Source organism: Pholcus phalangioides, unplaced genomic scaffold (genome assembly GCF_987345545.1).
Source record: "Pholcus phalangioides strain wild (caught in Gottingen) unplaced genomic scaffold, Ppha-v1.0 ptg000003l_1, whole genome shotgun sequence".
NCBI classification, from domain to species: Eukaryota; Metazoa; Arthropoda; class Arachnida; order Araneae; family Pholcidae; genus Pholcus; species Pholcus phalangioides.
Genome location: NW_028301596.1, coordinates 2,319,587 through 2,335,759, shown reverse-complemented (window position 1 = coordinate 2,335,759; position 16,173 = coordinate 2,319,587). Strand labels below are relative to the sequence as shown.

Genomic DNA, 16,173 nt, shown 5'->3' with positions numbered 1-16,173 from the left:
TTTCAGATCTATTCACCCACTGAGGTAATTAACTCAGAATTCATTTCCACCCCATTGGTTTTATAAGTCACTTCTTTCAATAGAAATAATTGAGCCCAATGATATACCTCAAAATCTTGCAATTCATTCTATAGAAATTGAACACTCCAAGTTCTCAAGACTGAATGCGAGAAAGAAATTTCCAGATGTTATTTCTGATTTATCATTTCTTACTGGGTTGAATTGGAGTTTGTATCATTTGTGTTAATTTTCAATTCAGCATTTTTACAAAATTAAAAAAGATGCATCCAAAATAATTTGTTTAGTGGAGTTAAATAATGGTTTGAAAAAAAGTGAACGGAAGACAAAATATATATGTACACCTAGAAGGTTAGAAATAGCAATATACACACAAACACCATATTTTCTTTGCTCTGGAGTGTGTACTTCATTTTTAATGGTTCAAATGGTTTTTCTTTCAAATTAAGACCTGAGGTACACATATTGTCCCTGTCATGCTAAAAGCATGAATGTGTAAATTTTCGCCTTTTTTCTTCATCGGCTGATGGATACCTTATTTTGCTATCTAAGTTTTGCCTGAAATGTGAATGTGTACCCCATTGAAACACATTATAAAATATTCCAGGAAAACAACTTCTGTAACATAGGTGGATTAAACATTCAAATGTCATTTCCCCTCATTTTTTTTGAAGGACATTGCACATTCATGTTTCTAGCATAAGGGGGACGATATGTGTATCTAACTCAAATGCTCCTAGTAGAGAGATACGAATCCAATTTTTTGTTTTTTCTTTTTAAAGGGCATTTTGACATACAATAAACATAAATCAAAAGAATTTCCTAATTATCAGTTTTGGCTCGGGTGTTAAGAGAATAAACAAAAAATGATGAAGTTATTTGTAGATACTATACATATGAGCAACATGTTGTTCGGGAGTACCGTAGGGGCTCTGATCTGGAATCTATAAAGAAGAGGCCCTTGTTTTATTTGTAAATACTGTACCCAAAAATAATGTTTAGTTCAAGGTATGCCACCCACAAATGAGCATTTCCCTGGAAAAAAGCATACATATTTTTTTTATAAGCAACGGGGCTCCCACTCAAAAATTAAAAAAAAGTAGGAAAGAGTAAGATGGGAGGGGCTCCCCCAGGCAACATAATCATAGCGTTAAAAAACCCTCAAAAAATTATTTTTATTTATTTATTTTTTTTAGTTAAAACAAAAATATTCAAAGTAATATTTTAGTATGAGATTGACTTGACCCAAAACAAAATGACAGAAATAGCTTGGTAACAAAAACAATTTTTGGCCAAAACAGTGTACTAGCAACCACAAATAATTATTTTCTGTTTCTCCTCACAATATATTACATTCTTTTTTGAAGTCTTCCACAGTCCAATCTGTCAATTCTCTTCGATGATGCACAGTAAATTACGACAATATGTGTTTTTAAGAATGACGTACTTTCGAGACCACTTTCAAAAGCACAGTGCAAAATGTGTGATTTACAAGGTCCAATGTAAATAAGTCAAGGTGAACTAGATAGTTTTATTGTGCTGACCATCCTTTTTTTTTAAAAGAGATTTGTTTACATTTTACTGTTCAAGATTGTGTAATTATTTTTAATTTCTAGCTCTTTCCTGAGCATTGTAAATATTGTTTATGACTCTTACACATGCCCTAGAAAGGCAGAAGACAACTGAATGCTATTGGATACATCAGAATCACCAAACCTGGAATAGGCGATGTATCAACTGCTTTTTTCATGCAAACTGTTTGTTTTCACCTACACACATAATGAGCAACATAATTTTGAATGATGAAAGTTACTGTCCAAGACCATGAAGTGGTAAATACAAAATAATTTTTTTAATGACTGGTGCTGCTCTACTTGTTGAACACTTAAACTAAGCAAAAGAAAAATTAATAAACCAAATGGTCCGCATATACCCCCAAATAACCAGGAAAACAATTTCTGCTTTGGCAGAATCAGTAATTGCAATCTACTATATTTGTATTATTTGGCAATATATATTGATGATTCCTTCCTCAATTAAAATCAATTACATAAGATTGGTTGATACTATTTGGTTGAAAAGTAAGACTAAAACTAGAAAGTAGGACATTTTACTAAGAAACAAGACAAGTGGGAGCCTTGAAACAATATCATTCAATATAAATATATATTTACCAACAATGAACGGAACAGGAGCACACAAAACATCAGAAAGTCCCAATGGACACAATGGTATGTAAGGACATTGCCAATGAAAAGGAAAAATCAACTGAAAATAAAAATATCTTGGTCATAGTATACATAGTAATTAATCTATATTCTTAAAAAAAAGTATAGGTGTGTAAGATGCATTTACAAAGATGTATATATCATATACAGTCAATGCTAGTAATAACGACCCTTTATGTTATAGCGACCATCTTATTACAACTGCTGAAATGAGTCCCAAATGTTTTCCTATGATGATATACTCATGTTTGTCTTTCAATATAACCACCACTCAATATAATGTATATTTTTGACAGAATGTATGGGGGTCGTTATAATGAGCATCAACTGTAATATGTTTAAAACTGAAATTTATGAATCTAAAACTTGTTTTTCATTAGCATTGGCTTACATGAACAACAGCTTCTGCAACACTGGTTAAGACATCTGGACGCAAGGAATGAAACAAAATTTTTTGTTCCATAAGCACATAGAATAAAACTTTGAGACAATTATCAGGCCCGAGACTTTTAAGGAACTGTATATAAGATGCACCTCTGAAACGGGAAGGAAGCACATACAAACTTTAATATGATTTCTGAAATATAATTTCTGCTTTTAAAACTATGAAGGTTTCTAACCCCAATAAAGAATTTTTTTTATAAAATTTACTCACGATAATGGCAATGGTGTATCTTCAGGCTGAGCAAGTGAAACTGTACAGTCATTTAACTGCATCAAAAAGAACAAAGTTATGATCAAAAATTAACAAAATGAACAAATGGGAAAAATATCATTAAATTGATAGAAAAAAATTTCTGGGCTAAAGAGCTGTGGTCCAGTGTAATTTGATTTTTAAGACATTTGTTTTCCAGTGGATATAAATAATTTGATGGTTGTGTTCAAATTTAGCGTGGTTATGAACTCCTTGGCTAACCAGAGCAAACAGAGCCTCATTCTCAAAATTTAATTTCACCCTGAGCTACATTTCCTTCACCAGGAACGATCTTTTCATCATGACACTGACCATGAGTGTCTTCATTTTTCTATGATAAAATTAATAAATATGTAATAGAATTCATTAACATTAAAACAAATCAGGCTATTCTTGCAGAGCAAATAAAGGAATTATCAACAAAATTGCATGCAAAACCAGATTTGAGATCAGCTATTGACAGTTTAAAATTCAAAATGATAATATTGCAGCAAACTTTAAAATTTGCGTAATATTAATACCATAAATTATTTAATAGCCTTTTTAGGCAGGAACAAGAAAAAAACCAAAAAAACAATGAACATGAAAAAAATGTAAGGGACAGTAAAACAAACCAAGAAAATTAAACGCCACTTACTTGTATCCATATTCTTGGACGCTGAGGAGATGGAAAAGGTATTTCTAACATAAAATGTGAAATCACCCTGCAAAAGATGAGAAATGTTTTGTGAAAATATATATAGGGTGCACAGCTAACTCTTGGCACTGCAAATTACTGGTGAACCCTTGATCTTAGACGAGGCATACTTCCAATTAGAAAAAATATCATAATAACATGAAGACCTCAAACACCTAATTCATTGTAATGGGTTGTATAGTTATTAAAATAAAAAAATCCACTTTTTATTTGCCCCCTCCCTCGTCCTAAAAAACAATTATAAATTTGTCATTTCTCCTGAGGCTAACAAAAAAATTCAGCATTTCTAAGTGCAATATTCGCTATGATATTTGAATTAAAAAATAGAAAAGTTGGGGGAAACAGCATAAACTAACAGACATTGCTTCTTTCTCTCATTTATGCTATTCTTTTCTAACTTTTTTTCCAAATTTTGAATTCAATCACCTCAGCGAATATTGAACTTAGAAACGTTTAATTTTTTTGTTGGCCTCAGGAGACACAGGGCAACAGCTTTCTAATTGATTGTTTGAGGACAAGGTGTGTCCACATAAACTTTATTTTAGTAACTACACCAACCCTTGCTATATTCCAATTTCTAATTGGAAGTGGATCAACGGTTCGTCAATAATTTTAAGTGCTAGGAATTAGCTATGCACCCTGTATATATGTATAAACACTACACACTTGAACTACATTTATAAGTTGAGATTAATTTCACTATCATTATTTCAAAACTCAAAATTTCAGATGATTCACTATCCGGGACCCCTGCAGCCTAGTCCTATTGAGAGCAAAGGGCATCCACTACAGTATTATTTGACAGGCTACAATAATTTTTTATAGAGAAAGCATACTGTCTGTCAGCTAAATCTTGACTACTTCATTTAAAAAATAATCAGCTTATCATCTCAGGCTCTTCACGACAGTAAAGATTCACTCAACAGAACCAATTCATTCCAATTGTGGACAATCAGAATTTTTAAAATTAAATTCATTCAACAGAACCAATTCATTCCAACTGTGGACAATCAGAATTTTTAAAATTAAATTCATTCAACAACAGTGAATTTTCAAAATTGTGTCAGTTTATATAATTTTGAATAATTTATTCACAAAAAAATTATTTGGCTATGCTGGGTGTCGAGTTAATTGTTTTAGCCCCTTGAATAAACTCGCCCTATTCCTATCTTACCCATGATAAATTCAACTCACTTCACACAATTTCGCCTTATGCAATCATTTTGTAGAACCAACTAATTGCATGAAGCAAAGGACACCTGTACTGAAATCATGAGCATGTAAGGTGTAAGAAAATTATTTTCATCCTATTTCCTCCTTCCCCCCCCCCCCCTCTCAACAATATAAAAGTATATTTTTCCTTCACAGAAAAGATTTTTAAAAATGAAATGAAATATATATTTAGGTACCTCTCTAATGGTACTCGATGAGGACCTGATACAGACATTCTATGTAAGTAACGGAGAAATTTTTCAAAAGTGTCATAGAATGGCCATCTGGATAATATGCATATGGATTTGTTTGTGTAAACATCTTTGGTTCGACGATGGTCTTCAGTGATATAGTTCAACTGAGTCTTCATTGATTCAGTAAGCTTCTCCTCTGGAAATTTCTCATAAAATATCATAGCTGCACCATAAACCTATGAGGAAAATACATCATGAGAGAGAATTCTTAGAAAACCAACAATACTTAAACAAGCTAAAACTATTATCTTTTCAAATCAAAAAGACAGAGGAAGAATCGAAAGTACACAACTGGTATTTGGGTGAAGATCATTGTTAGTATAAATTTAGCATGGATGCAGTTTAACAGACATCATGCTTTAGAATAATCATCTCACTCACTATCTAAAAAAAAAAAAAAAGACTCATGAAAATAGTTTTTCTCATAAAACTGACTTAAATGACTACATCAGCACATGCATCTCACATATTTGTCTTGAAAATATATGCTACTGATGTACCAACCATTTGTGTAATATAGATTTTATTAATACAAAACTTTCAGATATTTAGATGAATTTTTATTAAGGTAAAGTACTGGTTCAATTCTATCAATTCATTTCAAATTTACTCTCTGCATAGGTTAAAAAAAATAGTTCAGTCAGTGTTACAAAAACAGCTCAAAGCATCAACTCTTTCTTTTGACTCTAACATCTCTAACTTATGACGTGTAGTGACCTGTCATAGACTCATATGCAATGGCCTCAAGCTTACCCGTATTGCTGACTTCATAGCATTTTTCTTTAGCATTATTATAACCTACTGCTACAATTAGAATGTCTGTTTTTCTCTATGTCCTTGCGTTGTGCTTACACAATGAATGCTGTGTTTGTAAATAAAGATCATAGGGTCCCAAAAATTTTTTCCATCACTCCCTTCTTCAGAAATTTTTTTTTCTCATCACCTCCCCACCAACCCATAGGATCCTATGTTACACCCTAAAGCTTCTATATCCCTGGACCTTTCCATCGCTCACAGGGGGCAATATTGCCCACTTTGGGAAACAGTGCACATGAATAAATTGGGAAAACCAGAATTTCAATGCGGATAAATTTAAATGTCTAATTACTGTTTCAAACAAATCAATTATGAAAAGTGTAGATATAATTTAAAAAGGTTTTGGTAATTTGTTATTCAAAAAATTTAATTTAATAAATTTAATTAAAATGATTTATTAAAAATAATCATGTCATAGCCTCAATGCTACAACTTGATAACTCGAAAAATTATGATTTTTTGGTAAGTACAAAAAAATTACCCGTCTTACCATACACTTGGTTCAGTGTTCACCAATACACATCTAGATGAGTGTGATTCAAGCATCAAAAATCCAATTTTACTCCTTCAAAAATTTGAGGTAATTTCTTCTCAAGGATTATTTGTTTTTCATATACTCTTCAAAATTATTCTTTTCCGATAACACTGACTTAGATATGCTACAACTAGGAAATCTGTAGCACAAGTCAAAGCAAAGTTATTCATGTTTGTTTTTATGCAATATGTTAAATATACACTTCATTCAGTGTTTAAATATGTTTTTCTCAAAATACCCAAAACTGAGTAATCTAGTTGTAGTATTGACATGACAATGTAATTTGTAGCAGAAAAAAAAAAACCAGAAAATTCCTTGTCTTTAAAAAAATGAAAATATTTCATATTTTCAAGAACATTCCATTAAATAAAAATTGCAAACCTCAGAAATCCAATGCTAAATTTCCGTAACCTAATATTTTGCCAAATCTGATACAGTTCTTTTATAATTTCAAAATAGGTCTACATCAATAGATTATTAAAATGGCAGAACACTCCATAAGCTCAAAAGCACAAAAATTTCAAAATACAAGCATGTTTGAAAAATGGGAATAGGGAGGGGCAAGAGCAAAATATAGACGCATAGGAATGCAGAAATAACCACTCACCTCAAGAACTTGACAGAAACCACCAAGCAATAGAAGAGATGCAAGGATTATATTTGTTGCACAATAAATACATTTACGCATAGCAACCTCATCTAATACTCTGAACAAGCATGACTCAGCATATACAGTATTGCCAGAAACATATGCAATTACAAAATACTGCAAAAATTTTCATAGTGATTACTTAAAAATCATTTTGAATAGGAAATTACTAAAGTGCTTCATATCTTTTTTCCACTTTCCTATTAATGATTTAATAATCAGAATTCAATTTTTTCAATCAAATTCAAATAATTTTAGCAGCTAAAAGAGTATCATAAGGGCACGAGTCTCGCAGATTGCACGAGTCTCATAAAGGGCAATTTTTCTTTTTTTGCTTCTGTGAGAACTTGACCACAATTACAGATATGAAGTGAGAATATTTTCCCCGATGTAAAAATTGGAGAACAATCAAGAATATTCATTTTCCTTTTAGATAAATTTGTTTTACTAATTTTGTTTATATTATGAAATATAAATCAGTTTTCATTGCCTGAAATACTTAAAACAAAGTAATTTTTGGCATAATCACTCCTCCCCCAATGATGACTTTTAGTTCGAGATATGAGAGGTTCATGATGAGGGGTTTTAAAAGTTTGGTAATGAAGATTTTAGAAACCTTAAGATTAAAACCTTAAAAAATTATTTTAAAATTAGATAAATTTTCAGAAATAAGTTCAAAACAAAAAATTTAACCAAAGCTGATTGATAAAGGAAGCTATTCCTATATAATCACCTTCATTCTAAGAAAATACAGAACTGTGTTATTTTCTTCAATGTATACATACACTTCAATTCTGTGTATCACTCATATTTCTTTAAAGTTTGTGCAATTCAGCCATGTGGGTTTAATTTTCATGCTTTCAAACTTTAATATTATGGGAAACATACAAACTTTGGTATTCCCGTCTTCTTGATGGGAAGAGAGACTGGGACATAGAATATTCTCTCGAAGGACTATTGTAAATTACTAGAGAATATTCTTATCAAAAATGAGAATTATTCTCAAGTTATTTATAGTTTTATTATAATACATGTTATTGCACATATTCTTGAGAATACTCTCTTGAAGGACTTCTATAACTAGAGAATATTCTCTGGAAGGATTATTATTAACTTGAGAATAATTCTCAAGTTAATAATATTTAAGTTTTGATAATATTCCTCAGTAATTTATAAAAGTAGTCCTTCCAGAGAGTATTCTCAAGGATATTATACATAACTATAATATAAATAACAGGAGAATATTCTCATCAAGAACTTATAAAAATATTCTTAAGTTAATTATAATAATTATCTAATAATAATCTCCAGAGAATATTCTCCTAAAGATTATTCTTGAGAATTTTACACATCTCTAACCACAATTATTTATCAAATGCTTTATTCTCTGCTCGTACACACACATTATCGATAAATAAGGTTATGGTTCATTGTTTGGTAAAGTATGTAAAGCTAATTGACACTTCTTACGGAAGCATATAATTATGTTTCACAAAATTGTTGAAAGCAAACCATAAACTTTACATGGCTTCATGCAATACAGTTTTCTGATTTATTCTAATTTTGTCAAACCACAGTTATTATAAAGTGAAACCTTACCATACTCCATACAATGATAAATCACTCGACAGCGCTATTTTTTCAACTTTTGTATGGAAATGCTTATAGTCTAATATTAAACTCTATTACCTCTCAATATGACGATAATTCCTCTACCACGATATTTTTCTGCAGTCCACAGAATATTGTTAAATCAAGATTTTGCTGTATATTATAATAGGATAATCAAAACATTAAAATAATATAGCTGAAAACAGATAGCAATTAGCTGAAAGATGTTATCTATGTTCAAACAGAACTTTGAACCCCCTCCCCCTATGGCAGCACAGGTCAGCATGCTTTGCTCTGCTATACGACAACTTTAGCATTTATCAATTTGATTGCTATGTAACTAATATGTATGAAGAATATTCATATGCATATACAGACTTAAATAATTTTTCATTTTACTTCATATAAGCATTCCTTCTTTTTGTAAAAATTATAACATTCTTCTATGACATGCTTCATGATTGATCAGAGCTCAGTTAAGGTATGATATTCAATGCCAGATCTCAAGACTACAAGATAGAAATGAATCAGGAGCACCACCACCAAAATGACAGCTTACTTGAAAGCCAGGGGAAAGTTACAATAATTGGTTAAATGAATGACACCATTCACAAACACAATCTTTGCTTTTCTTTAAAATTCAGATTTTTGTTTCGAGAATTTTTCCAAATTCAAGGTTATTTGGAGAAAAAATGAAAGTATAACTTCTTCAGGAATCTGAAAATGAACTAAGATATTTTTCTACCAATAAAAAAAAATCAGTCAAGAAAAAGAGTAATTTAAATTAAGTCTTAAGGAAAGCTATGGAGTTTTGGTTTGTAAATTCTAGAGCACATTCTGGTTTTTAATTTAAAATATGGTGCAGAAAAAGTTGATACTGAATAATAAAATTTTTTCAGTGGTTTTGTACTTAAGTAATTCTTGATCAGTAGTAAGCGATAAGTTTATATGTATTCCCTTTTTCTTGCTAAACATTAGAAAAAAATTCAAGATATGCAGGAAACTGTAGAAATGATTTCTGGAAGAAGAAAATTGTAATTTGCCTCAACTGGGACTAGAATCACATCCCTCTCGCAGTTCAGGCGAGCGCGCCTCACTATGCTATAGACGCAGTGAGAAATGTCTTCCTTGGAACACATATATGCTGAACTGTATCATGCAATGGACTGTAGCTGTCTTCGCCACATCAATTGCTGCCTCTGTCCATTATATGGCATGTATCGTTCAGCATATATGCGCTCTAAGGAAGAAGTTTTTTTATTGCTGTATAGCATAGTGGTAGCACATTTGCTGGAACTACAAGAGGGCTGTGGTTAGAGTCCTAGTAGAGGCAAATATGTTTTTTTTCTCCAGAAATCATTTCTACACAACCAGTTTCCAGCATATCTTGTATTAACAAGTGGAGAGAACATCTTTCTCTATATTAGAAGAAAAGTACATATTTTGACCTATTAAACCCTTTTTATTGTGAATTTTAATGAAAAATAAAATATTTATGAAAACTTTTGTTGATCAATAAAAAATTGATGACATGTCCCAAACACCAATAAATTATCTATACCCATTATTAGCTATCATGTCACAATTTTATTTTCAAACTACAGGTGTAAATAGATTATCATTTGTGAATGGCATCTTTGAAGAAAATATAGCGTTACGTCCACATAGGTCCTTCCACAGATGATGGGTACTTGGACACAAGCTGCGAAGAAAACACAAGAAAAATGCACATTACCATTTTCAAATTCTGCAAGTATGGTACCTTCTGTGCTATATCAGATGTCAGCACAAATGTAGAAAACAACGGCTTTGGATGAGCAGCACTCTTTGGCCAGCATTCGACTGTAGCTCCCATGGGTAAACAGAACACCGCTACCGACATAGGGAGTTCAAAATTTTCATAATTCTCCAATGGAAAACGATTCAGAAGGCCTGCAAAACAAATTGACAAAATTTGCAATTGAAACCAAGAATATTCAATAAATTGTACAATTATATTCAAATGTAAATGCTAAAGAATTGTTTTCAAAATAAAAAAAATTCAAAACTTTATTGAAAATTATGCAAATTATTATAAATAAGGGATATTTTAAGTCACCAAGGAAAAACTTCTCCTTAGTCAAATAATTAAATGTAAAATGTGGTTGATATCCATGAAAAATAAAGACAAAACATTTATATGAAACATGATTCTTGACTGCTCGTCAAATAAAAAGTTTCATGTGAAAAAAAAAATCAAATAAAATAGTCATTTTACAGCAGCCTTTTAAATTAATTTGTCTCATTCCCTCTCTTTTCGCAGCAGCAAACCACCACCCATCTCCCTTCACTAAGCCAATCGGGACAGCTCGTGAAGGAGATGCAAGTCCGTCCGTCCCGAAAACTTCAAGACATTAATTTAATTCTAATGGATTTGATGCAAACTTAATACCATTGACTTTTTTTTTTTAATGAATTTAATAAATTAGAAAATAAATATTTTCGGAAGAACCGATTCAAAAAAATGGTGTCCTGCAGCGCTTTCCATGTGTGTGTGGAGAGCTATGCATTCATTCCTCTTTGGGTACTTTCCATCATGTGCCAATAAGAGATACCTTTAGTGGTTAGAAATACGAGAGAAGGGGATAGTCAGCACAGGTTATTATGCTCGTTTTGCCACACCCCGGATACCAATACTGCTATATACCTTCCATCTTTTAAATCTGTTGTATCTTTTATGTAAATTGGAATACAGTGAAATCCAGTTTTAAAGAATACTGTTACAGCGAAAAAATCTTGTTTTAACAAAAACTTTTCTAATTCCCCAGATAATAAGTTTACATAGGAACAATATAAGAATCTGGAATTCCTTTATTACAAAATTTCATTATAACAGTGATTTCTTCTCTGGTCTCTTGGAGTTTGTTATAATGGGATTCGACTGTATATTTGAAAATAAAAAATATTTATTTATAATGTTTTTGTTAGAATATAATGCACCTTTTGAATTAGAATACAGCATTGAAAGAAGCACATGAATTTTCACAATTTGCAAAAAACTATTGCCAATGGCAACTGCTGAACCTAAATGATAATTTTCATTAAGATATTGATTAAGCTCAGCATACAAATTATTTAAGTTAATGTCTCAAGTTGATAGAACATTATCTTTATACTGAATAGATATACAGATAATGTGAAAAATAAGTTTTTAATGCAGTGCAATTACTTTACTAATTGTAAATACTTTACTACATATTTTCACAGGCAGATACCCCCATATTTTTCAAAATCTGTCCCCTTCCCCCAAAATATCCGACCATGAGCAGCCACTGAAGCGAACCCATGGGATGTATTATAGCTGCTCCCATCTAGTATGTACCAGTGCTCTCCGGAAGGAGCATTATGGCCAACTTTGGGAAAATTTGTTTCACAGTATAAGGTCATGATAAAAAAGATGAAACTATTCAAACACAAGTAATATTTCTTCACACTTATCAAACCTCTGAATTAGCTACAAAATTAGAATTATAGTAGTTATTTCTTTTTCCTCCCTGAATGACCAATATTTTTTTCTTTTAGATCTAGTTTTTTTCTGCTCATTAGTTCACCTCTTTAAGTAAGCATCAGAAAGACTAGTTTGCTAAAGAATGGAGGGCGAGTCTCTTAGAAAGGTTCCACTATGTTTGATTTGACTTAGTGCACACATTATGCAATTATTAATTTCAATAACTTCTTACTATAATTACATTAAAAAACACTCATACCTGGTTTATAACACAACATATCTGGACGATTCATGGACTTTTTGTAACAAATATAAACATCTGAACCAAGCTACAAAAGAAAAATTTTAGTTTCAGAATATAAAATTTCATAGAAACAAGAAATTTTCACTCTTTCAAAGAAATTAGACCAAAATAAGAAGTCTTACCACCCCCTTGTTCAAATTCTTCTCTATCAGACAGAATGCTCTTGGAGGGTGCTCGTTCTGAAATGAAAAATGAAAAACTGGTATTGAAAAAACTATCTACAAAAATAACAGAAATTAGAATAATTTTTAAAAAATATTTGTAATAGATTGCAATTAAATTGCAATATTTCAAATTAGGAGTGGCACAAACAATTTTCTTCCTTAAATCAATTGCCTTAGTGCAATGGTACCCCCTCAAATGCATGTCTTGTGTACCTCTAGAAACAGTAAAAAAAACATGCACAGGGTGTCCACTGATCAAATGCCTTAATTTCAAAAAGCAATTAAAAATCAGTAATGTCACATCGTAAGGTGACGATATTAGGAAAACTTGGGTGCCCACCTCTTTGAGAAACAATTTTTTTTTTTAAAACAGAATTATGTATACTGCAATTCTTATGAGCAAACAAAGAGAAAAAATAGTGTCATCGTAGAAGAAAGCATAAAATGTTGTGTTAGATGTTAGCTCTCATCGATGGTTATCCTGAAATTGACTGTCCAGGATAATTTTTCCAGATGAGGCAATATTCCATGTTCCAACACAGTTAAAAACCACAATACCCGAATTCAGGACTCTGAAAATCCCCATAAAACTTTTGAAGTGCAAAGAAACAATCTCAAAATCAAGGTGTGGTGCAAGCTTTTATATGATATGGTCCATTTTTCATCAGGGCAATAAAAGGAGCACATATTGAAGTGTGCACCGGTTTTGTTACAAAAACTTTTCAAGCATTTCTATTTATATATTTTTCTCATCTTGTCCAACTTCTTGTAAAATGTAGGAACTGATTATAAATAAGGGACATTTGATCCGGACACCCTGTATATGAAATGCAAAGTAAACTTGTTTACTCTAACATGTTTATAGAAGTAGTTTTGTATCCCTAGAATAATGTAGAAGGGTCATATACCCCTAGATAAGCATAAGAGACTTGCACTGTGCTACACTAATGTCTTGCACTTTTTCTATTATTTTTTTTCCTGGTCATTCATTATTTTTAATATGCCACCAGGGGTAACACAGGTTAACCATTGCTACTTTATTGTGTAATGGATATCGCGTATAACTTTCTCTCTCGGAATGTTTTACTGCTAAGTACGACCTATTTTCGTGGTCCCAACTTTTAATAATAGTGGAACTTCGATTAAAGAGGTTAATTTGTTCCATGGACATGCTCATTATCCAAATTGCTCGTATAACGAATCAAACTTTCCCTATAGGAAATAATGTAAATTTTGATGATTCGTTCCATAATTATTCATTAAAATAAAAATAAAAGCACTTCATCAATAATATAATACAATCATAATTTATTTAATAATACAACACACCATAAGTAAACATACAATATGATAATTTTGCAATGACCAGAGAGACAAGGACTATTTTTTGGGACTAATTGTATAGCCCACTGGATCACCAATCTTTCTTTTTGTGCGAATTTGGAAAGGAACCAATGGAATGATGCTTGCTTTTGATTTCTTTTCAGGATTTGAGAAATGAGAAATTGTATCATTGAACAAATTCATTGCTTGCACACTGCTACAGCTTCACTTGGGCAGTTCTATTCTACAAAATTCTGCTCGGTTTCCCTCATCTCTAATCTCATTTGAAGTGAGGGACTCCTCACACATATTTCTCTTTTCTTCAGACAAGAACTCGTCCACAAACTCTTGCACGCAATGGAGGCGCATCAGTTTGTCTGTGGTCAACTCCTGGCTATGTTCCTTTACTAGTTCTTGAAAAAAAAGTCATCCTCATTCACCTCTAGTCATGTGGTCTTTCCCGAGAACACAACCTCTTCGACACTAATGTTCATGAGCTAACCCCATCAAAGTCACGTACAATAATGCAATCAGCCCACGATTTTCTCCAAGCAGAATTAATGGTTCTCTTGGCAACTCCATCTAAGGCTATAGTGATGATCTTGATGCAGTGCACGGTGTCGAAATTTCTTTCCAAAACTCTGAGGGTAAAGTTTGCTCCCTCTGCCATCTCAAAGCATTGCTGAAATAGTTCTTTCATTTTAAGCTTTTTGATGCTGGAAATTATGTATTGGTAATTGCTAATCAGAAATTTGAGACTGAAGGAGACTATTTCAGCCACCTTATTGGGCAATTTGCCTGTTGTGGCTTTTGTATATGTATATTACCAATTCCACAGTACATGTGGGGACGAAAGAGAAAAACCACCTGCTCAGTTATGATAAAGTGAAATTAAATGAACAAAGTGTACAATTTTTGCTCGTAATGCAAATCATCACTCGTTAACCAAACCACTCGTTATTCAAAGTTCCACTGTACTCAAGAGAGAAATTTACCATTTAAAACATTTCCGTGCATAATTTTTTTCAGACATTTTAGAGGGAGACCCACAGTATTCTATTATTTTATTGAATATCAGCTTTCAGTTTTAATACATTCATCAATGTTGTATTACACAAGTTAGTAAGAGACTAAAAGCAAGTTTCAACAAAAAGTACTGAACTTTCAGACATAATCTGAAAAATAGGAAACACTTGATTCTTACTTTATTGGCTAGAATAACGCAGATGTCAGTAACAACAAGCTGATTACATGGTGCATTATCGGGTGCTCTGCGATAGGTTAGGTATGTCCTGGATCCACTGTTATTCACATTAGCAGAACGACCCGAAGGAGTCGTCAAAATCACTTCACTGTCTGACATCAGCCTTTCTTTACCATCATATAAAACACTGTTAATTACAACAACAAAAAAATGTCATATTTAGGAATGCAGCTAAAAACATCAAAAATATAATTTTTGACCAAAAAATATATATTCAAGGTTCCAAAATCACTAAGATTCATAAAAAAAGATATTTTGAACCTATTTAACAAGTTTTATAAATATTTTAACATTTACATATATATATAATTGTTTAATGTAAAATCATCTTCGTTAGGCCGGCATTACACTGTAAAAGTCTGATGAAAGATCTTTTACAAAATTTGAAAACTTCAACCAATAAGTCTATTGCTTAAATTTGTTCGAATGTAACCAGTACACCAATTAGTTGCATTTTTCAAGATTTTTACAATAACTTATCAAACTTTTCTAGTGTAATGCTGTCGCCGCTGTGGTGGTCGAGTGGTCATAGTGACGGACTCGCATCGCGGCGATTCGGGTTCGAACCCCACCGTCACCGCAGTGTTGGTCGGCTGAAGTTGGTTTCCTGTGGTTCCCAACTTCAAGGCGCAAATGCGAGCCGATCTCCCATTAAAAAGTATCGCCACAGAGAGCAACACGCCTACAACGATAAATTATTCAATCATTACACTTCACTCACAGTTAGAAAAACTGGTGGCAGATGGCAGCACGACACACATAACAAGCATTACACAGAAACAAACTTCACGTCAGGTTTCACTACACGTACACACACATTCACGCATGTACCAATTTGTTAGAGGTTCCGCAAAGGAATATGGACGAGGTGCATGTGTGGTTTAGTAGTAGTAGTAGTGTAATGCTGTCTTACATAC

General features: G+C 32.2%; 1 protein-coding gene across 4 annotated transcripts in view; it reads right to left on the bottom strand.

Moving 5' to 3' along the window:
- The window catches only part of Crag (DENN domain-containing protein Crag), a 48,899-nt gene that overhangs the window by 27,522 nt on the left and 5,204 nt on the right, over positions 1-16,173 (bottom strand). For 2 of the 4 annotated variants that reach the window (XM_089242341.1, XM_089242346.1), the window contains exons 3-11: positions 15,197-15,383; positions 12,628-12,684; positions 12,461-12,530; positions 10,450-10,646; positions 5,047-5,279; positions 3,578-3,644; positions 2,902-2,957; positions 2,638-2,782; positions 2,193-2,286 (exon numbers count right to left, since the gene is read on the bottom strand). In XM_089242341.1, coding sequence (XP_089098467.1) covers positions 2,193-2,286; positions 2,638-2,782; positions 2,902-2,957; positions 3,578-3,644; positions 5,047-5,279; positions 10,450-10,646; positions 12,461-12,530; positions 12,628-12,684; positions 15,197-15,383 — 1,106 coding nt within the window. The remainder of the gene's footprint in view (positions 1-2,192; positions 2,287-2,637; positions 2,783-2,901; positions 2,958-3,577; positions 3,645-5,046; positions 5,280-10,449; positions 10,647-12,460; positions 12,531-12,627; positions 12,685-15,196; positions 15,384-16,173) is intronic. The other 2 variants (XM_089242352.1, XM_089242355.1) reach the window with 1 other exon arrangement.